This window comes from Carettochelys insculpta, chromosome 4 (genome assembly GCF_033958435.1).
Source record: "Carettochelys insculpta isolate YL-2023 chromosome 4, ASM3395843v1, whole genome shotgun sequence".
NCBI classification, from domain to species: domain Eukaryota; kingdom Metazoa; phylum Chordata; order Testudines; family Carettochelyidae; genus Carettochelys; species Carettochelys insculpta.
Window position 1 is genome coordinate 29,113,372 of NC_134140.1, and position 14,942 is coordinate 29,128,313.

General features: G+C 43.9%; 1 protein-coding gene across 7 annotated transcripts in view; it reads left to right on the forward strand.

Annotated features, from left to right (window-relative positions):
* The window catches only part of CPEB2 (cytoplasmic polyadenylation element binding protein 2), a 104,010-nt gene that overhangs the window by 24,739 nt on the left and 64,329 nt on the right, over positions 1-14,942 (forward strand). For 5 of the 7 annotated variants that reach the window (XM_074992503.1, XM_074992502.1, XM_074992506.1 and 2 more), the window contains one exon: positions 8,411-8,461. The exons of the other annotated variants lie outside the window; for them this stretch is intronic. In XM_074992503.1, the coding sequence (XP_074848604.1) occupies positions 8,411-8,461 (51 nt within the window). The remainder of the gene's footprint in view (positions 1-8,410; positions 8,462-14,942) is intronic. 7 annotated transcript variants of the gene reach the window in all.

Consider the following 14,942-nt stretch of genomic DNA (forward strand, 5'->3'; position numbering starts at 1 on the left):
TCACTAGCAATGGAAACAGTAAGGATGATACAATCTCTGGTTTTAACACCCGTACTTCTGAGCTGCTGCCTTCAGAATGGGACCTTTGGCCAGCATCCATCACTCTTCTAACCACCCAGTTCTGAGTGCCAGGGTTTTATCACCCTTACATCTGTGCTGCTGCTAGTGGGGCACTGCCTTCAGATCTGGGTGCCTGGTCAAGAGCCACTGCTCTGAAGGCAGTGAAGAAGTAAGGGTAGCAATACTGTAACCTACCTCTTCCCAAAATACTTTTGACACACACCACCTCACCCCCAGCCACCTGTTTTCAGTCAGGACACCTAAGAAACATTGGTTTTCCCCCCTTGAAATCTTTATAGTATAGAGTTAAACACCCACACACAGAGATTTCATGGCTAGTGACACTTTTTTGCATGGCTGTGAATTTGGAGGGGCCCTAGACTTTGCCTGTCCTTAGGCAACCACAAAATGGCACACCTCTCCTCTTAGGTGACAAACGCTCTGTTTCTCAATACAGTAAACCCTTGATTTAATGGAATAATGGGGGCAATGAGTGTCCGTTAATGCTGCAAGTCTGTTAAATCTGAATCTGCAGGACTGGAGACACCTTGCAAGGCGCACTCGGGAGTGCTCTGTCTGAGACCTGGGAGGAACACAGTGGGCTCAGGAGAGACTGCTCAGCAGCAGACTCAGTGCTGTTTACAGAGCAGAGCCTCTGGGCTCACCTGCCAGGAGCTGCTCATCACCCCTCCAAGGGTTCAGCAGTCCCAGCTGCTCTGGTAGCTCCTGCAGTCCCAGTGGTCTATTATTTCCAAAGTCTGTTAAATTGAGCGTTTACTGTAGATCATCATATATCTGTGCCACCTATTTTGTTTGAAGTTTTCAAAGCCTACCTAGAAGTGTAGGCTACATTTGGGGAGAAAATTGTGATTTCAATCGAAGTAAGTTGATTATTCAAACTTCTGTAGGGGACGTGCACTTTGGAAGTTCTGCTTCAGTATAACTTTAACCCACATTTCCCCGTACATCTACACTATCAAGGAATGTACTGCATTGATTGTGGCACTCTGCATGTGTATCCCAGCATTCCCAAACAGCTCCATCATATTACATGCTGGGCAATTTTCAGTCTTTATTCTGAGATGCTTTGAGGGAGCCCTGGGGAACTGGGTCCAATATCATTTAAAGTGGAAAATAGTTTTTTCAAACCTACCACTATGTTCACTTTTCCCAGGGTGTAAAAACTGGGTTTTGTTTATTCTGCTTAGCCTTATCTTAAAGCAAACCTATCAGACTCTTTTGGAATCTTCATCATCATCATCATCAAATTTGCATCTTCACAAAGATGAAAGATACAATTCTAAAACTAACATTCTTAAAGTTAAAACACAATTTAGGAATGTCTGAAACGTTGAATTTAATGGGAGGTTAGATGTTCTGTGCTTCTAAAAATATAGATGTAGACCTTAAAATCTCAGATCCTAATGTTTTGGCCTGTGCATTGCCATATGTACAGTGGTGTTTTTCAGAATATGGTTACTGATGCCCTAAGTGTACTAAAATTTATTAATACCAGAGCATGATTTTTTGAAAGTCAAATGAAGGGTGGATTAAAAGAAGTGTTGTTTCCTATTTGTGAGAGAAAATAAGCCATGTTCCACAAGTGAATGTGAGTTCAGTAGTTTTTAAAAAAAAAAAACAAAAAACAAATGTGTGCATCTCATAGAGCTGGAAGGGACCTTGGGAGGTCACTGAGTCCAGTTTCCTGCCCTCTTAGTAGGGGGCCAAGTGCCATCCCTGATGAAATTTTTCTGTATTTGCTCCAGATCCCTAAATGGCCTTCTCAAGGATTGAACTTACAACCCTCAGTTTGGCAGGCCAGTGCTCAAACCACTGAGCTATTTCTTCCCCCCCACCCCAAAAAAAAACAAACACCCCTCAGTTTTATAACACACTCCAAGGTGCATTCCTGTCTGGGAGTCAAACCCAGGCCACAGCACTGAGTGCTGGTTCCTAACCACTAGACCAGTTGAATACATCTGTTTTAGGAAAACATTTTTGCTTCTCTTTTAGAAATATATTACTTGTTCAAAGTGAAGGAGGTAAATTACGGGCTAAATTATTAACTATATGTGTATAGAAATATGAATGGTTCCTCAATCACATTGCTTAGGAGTAAATGGGAGAGAAACTGACATGTACAAGAATACCTTAAAAACTGATCTTCCACCCCCTTGTGGCAGTCGCTAGATGTGATTCCTTTTGATTTTTGTCAACTTTAATATTCTTTTTTTAGAGGTGCAGGACAAAAGAAGCTACAAAACCATAGTTTTTGTTAGTTCAGGCCCTATTACAGTGTCACATTAGCCAAATTCTTTGTGTCCTGCCCATCTCACTACTGTATTTTTCAAGTTAACTGAGAAGCCCACCCTGTTCATTTTCAGAATGTGCCTGCTTAATAAAATCTCTTTGTAAATAGTATGCTTTGTTAAAAAAGAATGTTTTGTTTAAATTTACAATTGAAAAAACTGGTTATAAAAACAGTGTGTCTTTTATGTAGTACTGCAGTGGTAAAATGAAAGTCCTTGGAATTTTAAGCACGTGTTTCAGATTTAGCTGCTTACAGTGTCTGAAATATGACTAAGCATCTTGTCGTGGATTATTAGAATGCAGAACAGACTTTGTATACACTAGTTTATAGCGTTTGCCTTTGTATCTTATATTTGAAAATTCATTTGTTAGAAAATGGTGATTTCACTGTTTTTGCTCTCATTAATTTACAGAACTATGGATTTTATCTGATTTTCTTTATACCATAAGAAATTCATACACATTTAAAAAAAAACTAGTATATGTTTATAAATATGCAGTTTTAACTTTATTTCTGTATGTGTAACTTTATTCTAAGTTTAGTCAGTATAAAGTCTCTGATCAAGATAATTATTTTATTTTAGATTAGTCTTTGGAAATTGTTTAACTTGTAAATTTTTATGATGGTCTTGATGCCACAGAAAAATAAGGTTGTAATGTTTAACAGCAAGATTGATCTTTTTATCCATATTGCTTTCTCACCATGCATTTCAGATCAAAATATTATTAAATAGCATTTAAGCTAGAGGCTTAAGTTTAAGGTCAGTAGTAGTCAAGCTAATGACTGTGAGGTTGTATTCCAAAACTATAAAGCTATTCCTTACTGATTCTTTTGACATCTGATTCAATTTTGTTTTGAGAAGTTCTAGAGAACATCAGAGAACAGTGTAGCTGAAGAAGTACCTGAACATTGGTCCAAAACTACCTCTTTCAGAATTGATCTCTTGTGATATTTTTTTCCCCAAACTGTTTCTTACTGATGCTAAAAACACACAGAAAACTTTATCTATAGATAATGCAATAGCAAGCAAATCCGTGTATTTACGCTACACTACATAGTGTTAATAGGAAGTTGAGAAGCATAGTTACACTTTCCCATGGAAGTGCATCAGAACTAAGAAGCTAGTCTAGGCTTATGGTGATTTTTTTTAGAGTTTCCTTTTTTGTTTTTGGTGAAGAGCCTGAATTGCATCTCTGCTGTGGACTGGTTGGAGTCGTGTGTGTTTTTTGAAGTGAAAGGAAGCAGTACTAGTCTTGAGGCCTGATTTACCACTGCTTGCTTTCTTGTAACCACTTACACCTGTGCAAAATGGTTGAAAAGTATTACCAAATCAGAACTAGCCACTCATGTACATAAGTTGTAATATTTTATATCAGTATGATAACCTAGTGGTAAACAGGCATTACACGTTTTTTCTCTACTCTCCTCTGTAATGGGGAAGACAAACTTAGGGAAATTGTTAGGAATATTACAAGAATAGTAGATTTTTGTGATGGACACTAGGAGATAGTGAAGAAACGAGAATTACTATATATGTTTAACTATGGGGAAAAAATGAGATAATTGGAAGCTTCCCTGTAGCTGCATTTATTATTTGTAGCTTCTACTCCTAGCATCTAATTTAGGAGTGTCAGCACACTCTGAAGAGCTTGCTTGTGAAAGCTGCCAGCTAGAACATGCTCACTGGAATTGAGGTGGAAGAAGGGTAACTGCTTGATTCAGTTTACAGATTTTTTTTTTCCCCACCCCAATGGAAATAGAACTTAGGAAATGGAATGCAAAAAAATTAGTGCAACAATAAAATTGCATGCTCAAATTTGAGTGTCTGCTAAAAGTTAATGTTGCTTTGACAACATTAAAATGTGTAACACAATATTGCTCTACTTCATAAATTGCACAAAATATACAACACACTGTCAAGTTATGTTGAGTAATCAGGAGATGTCAATTTAAATTGCACTTTTACATGATTGGGGTTTTTTGTTGTATTTTTATGTATTATTATTGAAAGAGACCTGGGGAAAAATTACTTTATGTATTTGACAACTGTGTATCTTTTATGTGTCATCTGGAGAAGGAAACTTTTGAAAATAGGCATATATGGTTGTAAAAACAACAAAAGCTGATTGAAAGGCATGGGAAAATGCAGAACACTTGAATGACCTTAATCTGGGTTTTTGTATTCCGGGAACACCCATGGTTCAGAGCTGAACATGGCTGGAGCTCCGTAATGATGATAAAAACAAAATGAGTTTAAATACAGTGCAGCAAAACAAAAAGTGTGTATATACACTGTATAGCTAGCACAAATTTAACCTGTAACCATGGGAAATGGCAGCACTCTGTACAGTTAGTGGTTTCCTGCTTAATTACCTACATGTGATGATAAAAATATAAGAAGTTTAAATACAATGTATTAGGATTCATGTTATAACATGTTATATACATATAGTACTTTATAATGGTTGTACAAGATGAACCTCTCTAATCCAGCACCCTCGGTACCTGACTACTGCGGGATGAGAGAATTTGCCAGACCACAGGACATTAATATTGTCTAGCAGCATTACCAATACTTTCACTGCTTACTGGGTTTTTAGAATACATTTAGGGGTAAAGAACAGCTAAATAACAGCACACAACATGGAGAGCCAGGACTGGTGGCTGTAATCAAACTTTATGGGACCATGGGAACCTTGACTATGCCCATGAGGAGTGGTCATCCATCTAACTAAAATCAGGTTGGATTATGGATCTTGATGGATAAGAGTTCCAGATTACAAGGCGCACGCGCGCGTGCGTGCGTGTGTACAAAAGCTTTAGTAATATATAGACTTTATTTACCCTTCAGGATGGGGAATACCCATGGTCTGGAAAATTCCATAATTCAGCATAAACAATTTCCTAGAATTGCCAGATTAAAGAGGTTCAAGTGTACTTGAAACTCCTCTTAGCTTTTCTAATTAACTGATTTCAGGAAGACAGTGTCTCTTTAAACTGTCTTTGACTTTTGTGTGTTTCACCACTCACATGTGCGTTTAATAAGAACATCATTGTATTTTATTAACATCCGCTTCAAAAAATTAAGAACAATTTGGAGAGTCATTTTAAAAAAAAAAAAAAAAAGCAAACACCTGATCTGTGTAGGAAAAGTTCACATCCACACACAGTTCCATTAAGCCAGTTGTATTCTTTGTGGCTACAGCTATGCTGTAGCCGTAACTCAAAATAATTTATGCAATTTGTGCAACGCAAATTGCATAGTTTGTTTCAAATTTAATTTATTTTACAATTTCCTATGACAAGGGGTGCCAGAAGTGGAATACCACTCTTGAAATAGCACTGCTATTTAGCTACAGTTTCTATTTTTATCCCGAAAAAGCAACTGTAGTATAACCATAGCCTGTGAGTGCTGAGGTTTGCACACACAAGGGAACTTGTAAAAATTAAATATAATATATAAATATCCAAAAAAACTGTGCTAAATTTTTTCTTAAGGTTGCAAAGTCAAACACTGCTAAAAGGTAGGAAATGTCAAAATTAAGTGACTTTGTGTACTGGTTACACAGGCAAAAATGGACTGGGTGAATGAGATTACTGTGGTGTTTTGTTTTTTTTTAAATCCTCCTTCAAATATCATTCCAACACTAGGCAGAAAATGATGTTACTAACTTTTTCATAAACGTATCCATGGAGTTCAGCAACATAGTATCTTGCATTCTGTCTCACGTTTCTATCTCAGAAAAAGTAGTATTATTCTTCTTTACAAAAGAGTAACTGGGACACAGGAACATTATACATTTTCCAGACAATGGGTGAATTTGCAAAACTCTCCACTGATATATTTTTTTTTCTTTGCGTGCCCAACATGACATACCCAGGAACCTGATTTTCAGTCTCTTAAGCATTTGTTAACTGCACTTCTTATGTTGAAAGTGCTGTACACATAAGAGTTTATAAATCCTCATAAAAATCCTGTAGTTGGGCATGGAGGAGGATAGTCCTTCTCTTACAGACTAGCACTGCCCAAGTGACTTGCCCATTTTCACACCATGAATCAGTAACCGATCCAGAATTAGAATTTTGGACTGCCTGACTTTCAGTTCAGTGCTTATTTTTCCAGAACATAACTAGGTTTCCTGCCAGAGGTGGGCTGGCCAGCCACAGCTCCCATTGGTTTTGATATCTGAGTATACTCAATACAATTAAAAAGTGGCCCTCAGTTGTCTCACTTTTTGGGAGCCCAGAAAGTGAGGAAAGCAACTGTCCATCTGGAATCTTTTTAAATTTAAGTGCCTTGCCTAGGGTTATGTAGGAAGTGTGTCAAAGCTAGGGACAGAACAGAGCTCTGGGGAAGTTTATCAACTGTTTTAGTCTTAAATACCATCCTTTTTCTTCCTGCAGTCATCTGCCATATTCGACATACCTTCAACTTCTCTGTGAGGTCAGAATCCTACATTCACTTAAGCACCATACATTCTATACATTTAATGAGGAGGGGAACCTATGGAAAAAGTAATTGTATAATTAAAAACTGTATGATGCGTATAAACAAGGAAATCTCAATTCTGGCACCTTCTAATTTTTGAGTACTTGACCTTGCAATTAACATTCTCTTTTTGTATTTTTTTGGTATATAATTTTCAAAAAGGCCAAAACCAAATTGTGTTTGAACAGATTTTTCAGCAAAAAGCTTTTTTGGATGCAAAAAAAATATCCTGTTTGACAGCAGGACTATCCTTCTGCCATATTTCAAGGTCCTGCAGCAAACCATGGGGTGGGGGGTGGTGTTTTTTCTTGTTGTTTTTTTTCTTATAATGGGAAATTGTATGCATCTTTTAAGTGAGGGTGGCTGCTGGTTTGTGTGTCGCGCGCAGGCATGCTTTAAAGGGACAAGTGTGTATAAAATCTTTTAATAATACTTAATTGGTAGTAGAATCCTGTTCCACAAGTCGTCTGTATTCCCAGCTCCAACTGAAATCCATGTGAGTTCCACATAAAGTTGCAGGATTTAATCCTTTTATTATGTCTCAGGGGTTACCTGGTTACATTATAATAATATCAAATGGTCCATGTAAAAATGTACAGTTTGAGATTATGGTCAAGCAAGGATATTTTAATATCCATAAAGTGTGTGGTTATGTTGGGGTATGGGTTTTTTTTACTTTTGCTCCAAGGCATGTTACAGTGAAACAGAGCAGCTATTGTAAGTTTCTGTGTTGGTCAGTTTGCAGTACTGTCATGTTTGCAGCTTCCTGTGAACAGAAAACTCCTTTTCAATGAAAAGGAGATTGTAATGAAGAGGCATTTTTCTATGCACTTTAAATATCAAATTTAACTGACAAGATACTACTTATTTCAAATAAATTAAAATAAATATTAAGATCTTATTGTGAATACACAAGGTTTCCTGTAGTTTTTACTTTAGCATATTTTATAGTTTTACATTTTTAATCCATAAACTCACAAACAAACTTTATAGAATGTTAGCTTTCTACAGGCTTTTAAAAAATAATTGGAACATATCTGTTTTGCTAATGTCAAATTAACTTAGTGGGAAGAATATATGCAGCATTACATGAAGTGCAACAAAATGCAGTTCTAAATCAGTTAATAGTGAGTTAAACGTAAAGAGTAGGAACTCAACTGGATTTTTGATATATTGCAAAAATTAGACTCCATTAAACAATGTTATTGTGCAAAACTTGTTTCCGTGGAGTAGGAAAGAGAATAGTAGGGCACTGCTTCTGGGTTTCATGAAACAAAAAGTGGCTTTATCCTATTGGAGCTGATCCCAAAAGCTCACTGCAGATCTTATGACCAGAGAATTAAGGTTAAGAAGTTTGTTCTTGTCAGCTTCAACTCGGTCAAGGGTATTGTTGCTAATGTGCTTGGAGTTAAATATTAGCTCTTTAAGTTATGGCCCCTAGGCTAAATGGAAATAAAGTAAGTATTTAAACTTTTCTAAGCAGCAATTTCCACCCCCACCCCTTCTCTTTTAAGCATAATAGCTAAAATCCCTGTAACCTTTTTTTTAAGGTCGCCTGAGTTATCCACATCCAGGGACTGACAATCTTCTGATGTTAAATGGTAAGCAATAATCCTCTGAGAGTTTTTAATTATTTCTAGCTTAGCTTAAATCTGAAACACAAATGTAAAAATGGAATATTGTATTATTTTACTGTTACCTGCATCCAGGGGAAGTAATTATCAGAAACAGTCACCATCTTTCCGCATTAAATGTAAGAGTTAATCTTACAACAGATTTTAATTAAATCTATTTTACTTTAAATCCTGAAAATCTCATACGAAAAGATACTCTTATTTTCTGTTCCTGAGGAAGATAATATTCAGTTCTCCAGAAAACATGTAGTTATTATAGAAAGCAAGAAAGTACGGATTTCTAACATGATACATATTGTGGTGAAGTATGCAAGTGCAAGGCTGAGTTCATATGAAGCCTGTTGTATATGAGAGAGGATTTGAAATTAGTTTTCTTCAAGTTCCTGTGCTTATAGCTCCCATGTACAATATGCTTTTTTTTTCCCCACACAACCCCTCCCCCCCAGCATCCTGGAATTCAGTAGCTTTATCACTAGTGCCAAGAAGTGGTTGTGTATGTGCTTTCTCCCCTGACCAATGAGTGCATAAAGGGCAGAACAACCGCACCTACCACAGTTCTTTCTAAGTGTTCCTCAGGAGAGGCTGACAGATCAGTGTCTTCCATATGCAGTTTGTGATTTCCTATAACCTCCAGATCCTCTTCACCAGAACTGTCACTTTGCCAGTTATTCCCCCAGTTTAATTTTACTTTTCTAAATGAAATGTTCTTTGAGTGTCCCCGTGGGTGCTCCACGTTAGGTGTCGGGCTCGCCCCGGTGCCGCAGGTCGGATCTTCCAAGTAGTTTCTGCTGGACCGCGCATGCGCCGGTGCGCACCGCTCCCTTGCGCGCTCCTGGCCACGTGCGCCATGCGGTCCCTGCCAGTTCCTCTTTAACCGCCATCGGCTGCAGACGGAATCCGCTCAGGCTACGGCCAGAGTTAGCGTATTTAACGTTTTTAATTGTTTTAAAGTTTTTTCAGTCTTAGACTAAGTTAGTCGGCTGTTTTCAAAAAAAAAAAAAAAAAAAAAAAGGAAAGGAATTCAAAGCTTCCAATCCTAGTAACAAGCGGAGCGCCAGGAGCCTAGGGCCATTAGCTCTCCTGCCGCGGCAGGCTTTATCTGAGAGGGGAACAAGCACAGAGAAGGTGCTAAGTACCCTATTAACAACTCAAAGACTCACCACAATGTCCTCTTCAGGATTCAAGAAGTGTGAGTCGTGCCGCGAGGCGATGCCAGCGTCTGACGGGCACAGTCAGTGCATAAGGTGCTTGGGGGAATCCCATGTCACTCAGAAATGTTCCTTCTGCGCCAAGTTAACAGCCAGAGCAAGGAAGGACGGGGAAATGCTGCTGAAAATGCTGCTGTTCGACAAGGCCCTCCAGCCAGACGTGCCAGAGCGGCCGCAGCAGGAGGGACCCTCCGGGGCCCATAAAAGGAAAGCCACGTCCCTAACCCCATCAGCGCAAAAACGGAGGAAAATCTCCCCAACCCGATCCCTGCCGGCAGCAACAGCGAGCGGGATGGGTGGAGCGCACAGCCCCCAGCTGCAGCTACAGCTGATCGGCGGCGGCACGGAGACGCATGTGGCGGAGGTTCAGCCTCTGATGATCAAACAGCCGCCCCACACTGCGGGCAGGGCGGCGGCCAAGCAAGCGCCGGAACCGGCGGCACCGCAAACAGCGGCACCGACCCCCAGGGAACCGGCGGCGCAGAGCGCACAGGCACGCGGCCTGCAGGCACCGGGGGAGACCGCCCGCGCAGCACCGCCGAGGAGCGTGCCGAGCACGGTGCAGACTACGGGGCCGAGATGCCCGACGCGTCAGGGGGCGGAGCCACCCCCACACGGGAGGGGAAAGGCAGCACAGAAAACATGGCACCGCAGTCCCTCTCCATACAGGGCTGCAGAGCTGCTTTCTCTGAGCCCTCCACTCGTGCTGCGGACTCCAACGAGAAGGCAGGGGTCACCCCTAGCCTATCCGGAGCCCCCATCTCCATTTCTACAGCCAGCCTCCCCATGGCTTGAACCACCTTCGCCCTTCTTGGGCTTCGAGCCACTTGAGTACTATCACAAATCGGTCTCTCCAGTGTCCCAGGTCTCCAGAAGATCTCGCTTCCCCAGACGTAGGGGGTATGCACCAAGGGAGTGGGTCCAGGTCACCATCCCAGGAGCAGTGCCCGTGTTGCCATGGTCTCCCCTATCATGCGGGGCATAGACACCATAGACATACTACCAGGGACAGATCCCCACAGACGGTTCCGTATCCCCGAGGGCAATCGTGAACGGGGACAGAGACTCAGATATCTCAGGGGGAGTTGGTTCTGGAACCCCGGGATTTTCCCTCGCAAGCTTCTATCGGGCGGATGTACCACCATCAACAGGACCCGGAACGGTCCAGAGAGGCGTACCCTAGCGGTTCCTCGTTGTCCTCCCCAGATGAGGCTACGGCCCCGGGGGATGTCCATCCTCCGGACGATCTCAAACAGTTCCAAGCGCTGTTTAAAAGGGTGGCCTTCACGCAAGGCATCCAGACAGCAGAGGTGCAAGAGAAGCACCATAAGCTCCTCAAAAATCTGAGACCTCCGGCCTCCTCTAAAATAGCCATACCACTTGACGAAGCAATCTTGGAGTCCGCCACCACGATATGGCAGACCCTTGTGACTATTCCGCCTGTCCACAAGAGAGCGGACAAGAAATACTTCGTGCCGGCGAAGGGCATGGAGTTCCTATTCAGCCACCCGCAACCAAATTCTCTGGTGGTAGAATCGTCTCAACAGAGATCAAAAATGTCTTGGTTCAAAACAGGGGGAACGGACAAAGATGCCAAGAAACTACAGCTGTTCAGCAGAAAGGTCTACTCCTCCTCCACCCTACTGTTGAGAGTGGCAAATTACGCAGCGCATCTAGCGAACCACGATATCGACAACTACTCTAGCTTAACCTCCCTCATGGACTCGCTTCCAGAGGACAAGAAGCCGGTGCTCAAGGCTATCGTGCAAGAAGGCTACGCGGCCTCGAGGACGGGAGTTCAGATCTCCCTAGTCATAGCGGATACAGCAGCACGCTCAACAGCTACGGCAGTGGTCATGAGCAGGGAGTCCTGGCTCCAGACATCAGGTATCCCGAGGGATATGCAGGCGAAGATTGTTGATCTCCTCTTTGACACGCAGAAGCTGTTTGCAGTTTCAACCATAGCGTCCCCAATACCACAGGGGCTACAAGCAAGGGCGACATCAACGGCACCAACAGTACAGAACTCCCAGGCGACGTTCTCAACAGAGCCGTGCGTCCTTGGGGCAGGGCCAAAGGCCACAAGTTTGACACACAGATCGAGGGCTGCACTATCGCTACCATCGCGCAATGTTATCCGAAGCTACTGTTCCACCTTCGCCTCCGACCATTCTACGACCAGTGGCAAAAGATCACCACAGACAAATGCGTACTGGAGATCATGGCCACAGGTTACTCGATTCCCTTCCAGTCGCTCCCACCGCCACGACCTCCACCCAGACCCCACCTAAAGGACTCCTCCCACGAAGCGAGACTCAAGCAGGAGGTAGGCCATCTTATGCTTATAGGGGCAGTGGAAAGAGTGCCGGAGCAACTCCAAGGGAAAGGGTTCTACTCAAGATACTTCCTCACAGAGAAAAAGACAGGAGGCTGGAGGCCCAGCCTAGATCTTCGAGGCCTCAACCGGTACTTGCGCAAGCAACGCTTTCGGATGATCACAGTCGCCTCTATACTTACGGCACTGGACGATGGAGATTGGTTCGCAGCCCTCGACTTACAAGATGTGTATTTCCACATAACTATTCACCCGGCTCACAGGCGTTTTCTCCAGGTTATGGTAGGCAAAGAACTTTTTCAGTACAAGGTTCTGCCGTTCGGCCTCTCCTCGGCCCCCAGAGTCTTCACCAAGACCTTGGCAGTGGTGTCAGCCTACCTGCACAGACAGGGGGTGTTTATATTCCCATATCTGGGGAAAAAAAGACTGCCTACTGAAAGGGGCCTCGACGGAGGAGGTACTTCGCATGATACGCATCACAGCAGACATGTTCTCTTCGCTGGGCCTGGTCATCAATCTGGCAAAATCAAAGATAGACCCCACACAGGACATAGAGTTCATAGGGGCACGTATAAATTCCATCACAGCACGGGTTTATCTACCAGATGCCCGCTTTTGTGCCATCGGTTCCCTCGTACAAGTCATCACCTTCAGCCCTACGGTGCCGGTTCTGACGTGCTTACAGCTGCTGGGCCACATGGCAGCAGCAACATTTGTGATACAGAATGCCCGATTGCATAGGCACAGCATGCAGCACTGGCTGGCGAGCGTCTACAAACCGGCAGCACACACTGTCCACAGGGTGGTGTCGCCCACGACAGAGGTGCGCAGATCCCTGCAATGGTGAGTGAACCCCAAGAACATGCTAACAGGGGTGCCCTTTTCACCAACCACAAATCTGTTTTTCTCACTACCACCGCCTCCCACATAGGGTGGGGAGCACACATGGGCAAAAAGGTGACGCAAAGACTGTGGTCCTCCACGGAACAGTCACTGCACATAAATATACTGGAGCTCAGAGCAGTGTTCATCGCCTGCAAACACTTTCGAGACCATATACAAGGGAAGTAGTCGGGATCAGTACAGACAGTACCTCCACCATGTTTTATATAAATCGGCAAGGAGGAGCTCGGTCCCGTGCCTTATGTGCGGAAGCAGTCCGATTGTGGAACTGGTGCATCGCCAACAATATAACCTTGAAAGCCTCGTATTTACCAGGCGCTCACAATGTGAAGGCAGACCAGCTGAGCAGGCGCTTCACACTCACACACGAGTGGCAGATCCGTTCCGATCTGCTACGACCGATTTTTCACGCATGGGGTTTTCCCTGGGTAGACCTGTTTGCCACTCAACACAACAAGAAGTGCCCACGATTCTGCTCCAGGGCAGGACTGGGATGGGGGTCCCTGGGGGACACATTCGCAATCTCGTGGAGGGGCCCCCTGCTCTACGCCTTTACTCCCACAGTGCTTATCCACAAAGTCTTGCAGAAAGCCAAGAGAGAGAGAGCCCGAACGATCCTCGTAGTCCCAACGTGGGATCGACAGCAATGGTTCCCCTTACTCCTGCGCATGTCGGACCGTCCACCGATGCCCCTCCCGGTGGCGCCGGATCTGCTCACGCAGCCCAGGGGTCCATAGTGCATCCACACCCCCGAGGCCTGCGACTGCAAGCATGGTTAATCCATGGCTCAGCTCCCTAGAGAGCACGCGTATGGAGGGAGTGCAACAAGTCCTAGAAAGTAGCAGGAGGACTTCCACCAGGAAGCCCTATAAGCAAAAATGGACTCAATTCACTGCATGGTGTTCTACCAAGCATTTAGCCCCCCTTGCTGCGCATATACCTGTAATACTAGAGTATTTACTGGACCTCGAGAGGCGGACTCTCCCTATCCTCAATGAAGGGTCCACCTTGCCGCTATATCGGCTTTCAGACATGAAGAGGAAGGCCACACGGTGTTTGCCCCTCCCATGGTTACCAGGTTCCTCAAAGGGCTGGTAAACCTATATCCCCCTCGGAAACCGCTTCCACCTTCGTGGAGCTTGGACCTGGTGCTTAATGCGCTAACGGGACCACCGTTTGAACCCTTAGCCACTGTTTCCTTCCGTCTCCTTACGATAAAGACGACCTTCCTTCTTGCAATCACGTCAGCTCGCAGGGTGAGCGAGCTTGCGGCAGTCATGGCAACGCCACCGTGCACAGTAATTTCCAAGGAGGCGGTAACCTTACGGCTGCATCCAGCCTTTGTTCCCAAAGTTTCTTCAGAGTTTCATATTAACGAACGTATAGTTTTACCCTCGTTATCCAAAGCCTCATAACTCCAACAAAGAGGCGCGCCTACACCTCCTGGACGTGAGGAGGGCGCTGGCTTTCTATATAGACAGGACTAAGTCCTTCGGAAAACGGATAGACTCCTAGTCTCTCTCGCTCCCAAATCAAAAGGAGAAGGTCTCTTTTCGCAGAGAATCTCGAAGCACATCGTATCCTGCATAAAAATGTGCTACGAACTCAAAATGACTCCTTTACTGGCCACGCCCAGGGCTCACTCCACTAGGGCGGTGGAGGCATCAACAGCCTTTTTCAAGGGCATTGCGCTAAAAGACATTTGCAGAGCGGCGACCTGGTCATCCTATGACACCTTCGCCAAGCACTACGCCCTTCACAGGGTATTCCAAGAGGATACCCAGCTCTCGACAGCGGTCCTCTCGGGGACAAGCTGCACATGATCCGATTACCCATCTCCTATTTTGGGTTACTGCTCGGTAGTCACCTAATGTGGAGCTCCCACGGGGACACTCGAAGAAGAAAGAGAAGTTACTCACTGTAGTAACGGTGGCTCTTCGAGATGTGTCCCCGTGGGTGCTCCACCACCCGCCCATCCTCCCTGCTTCAGATCTCTGTTTAG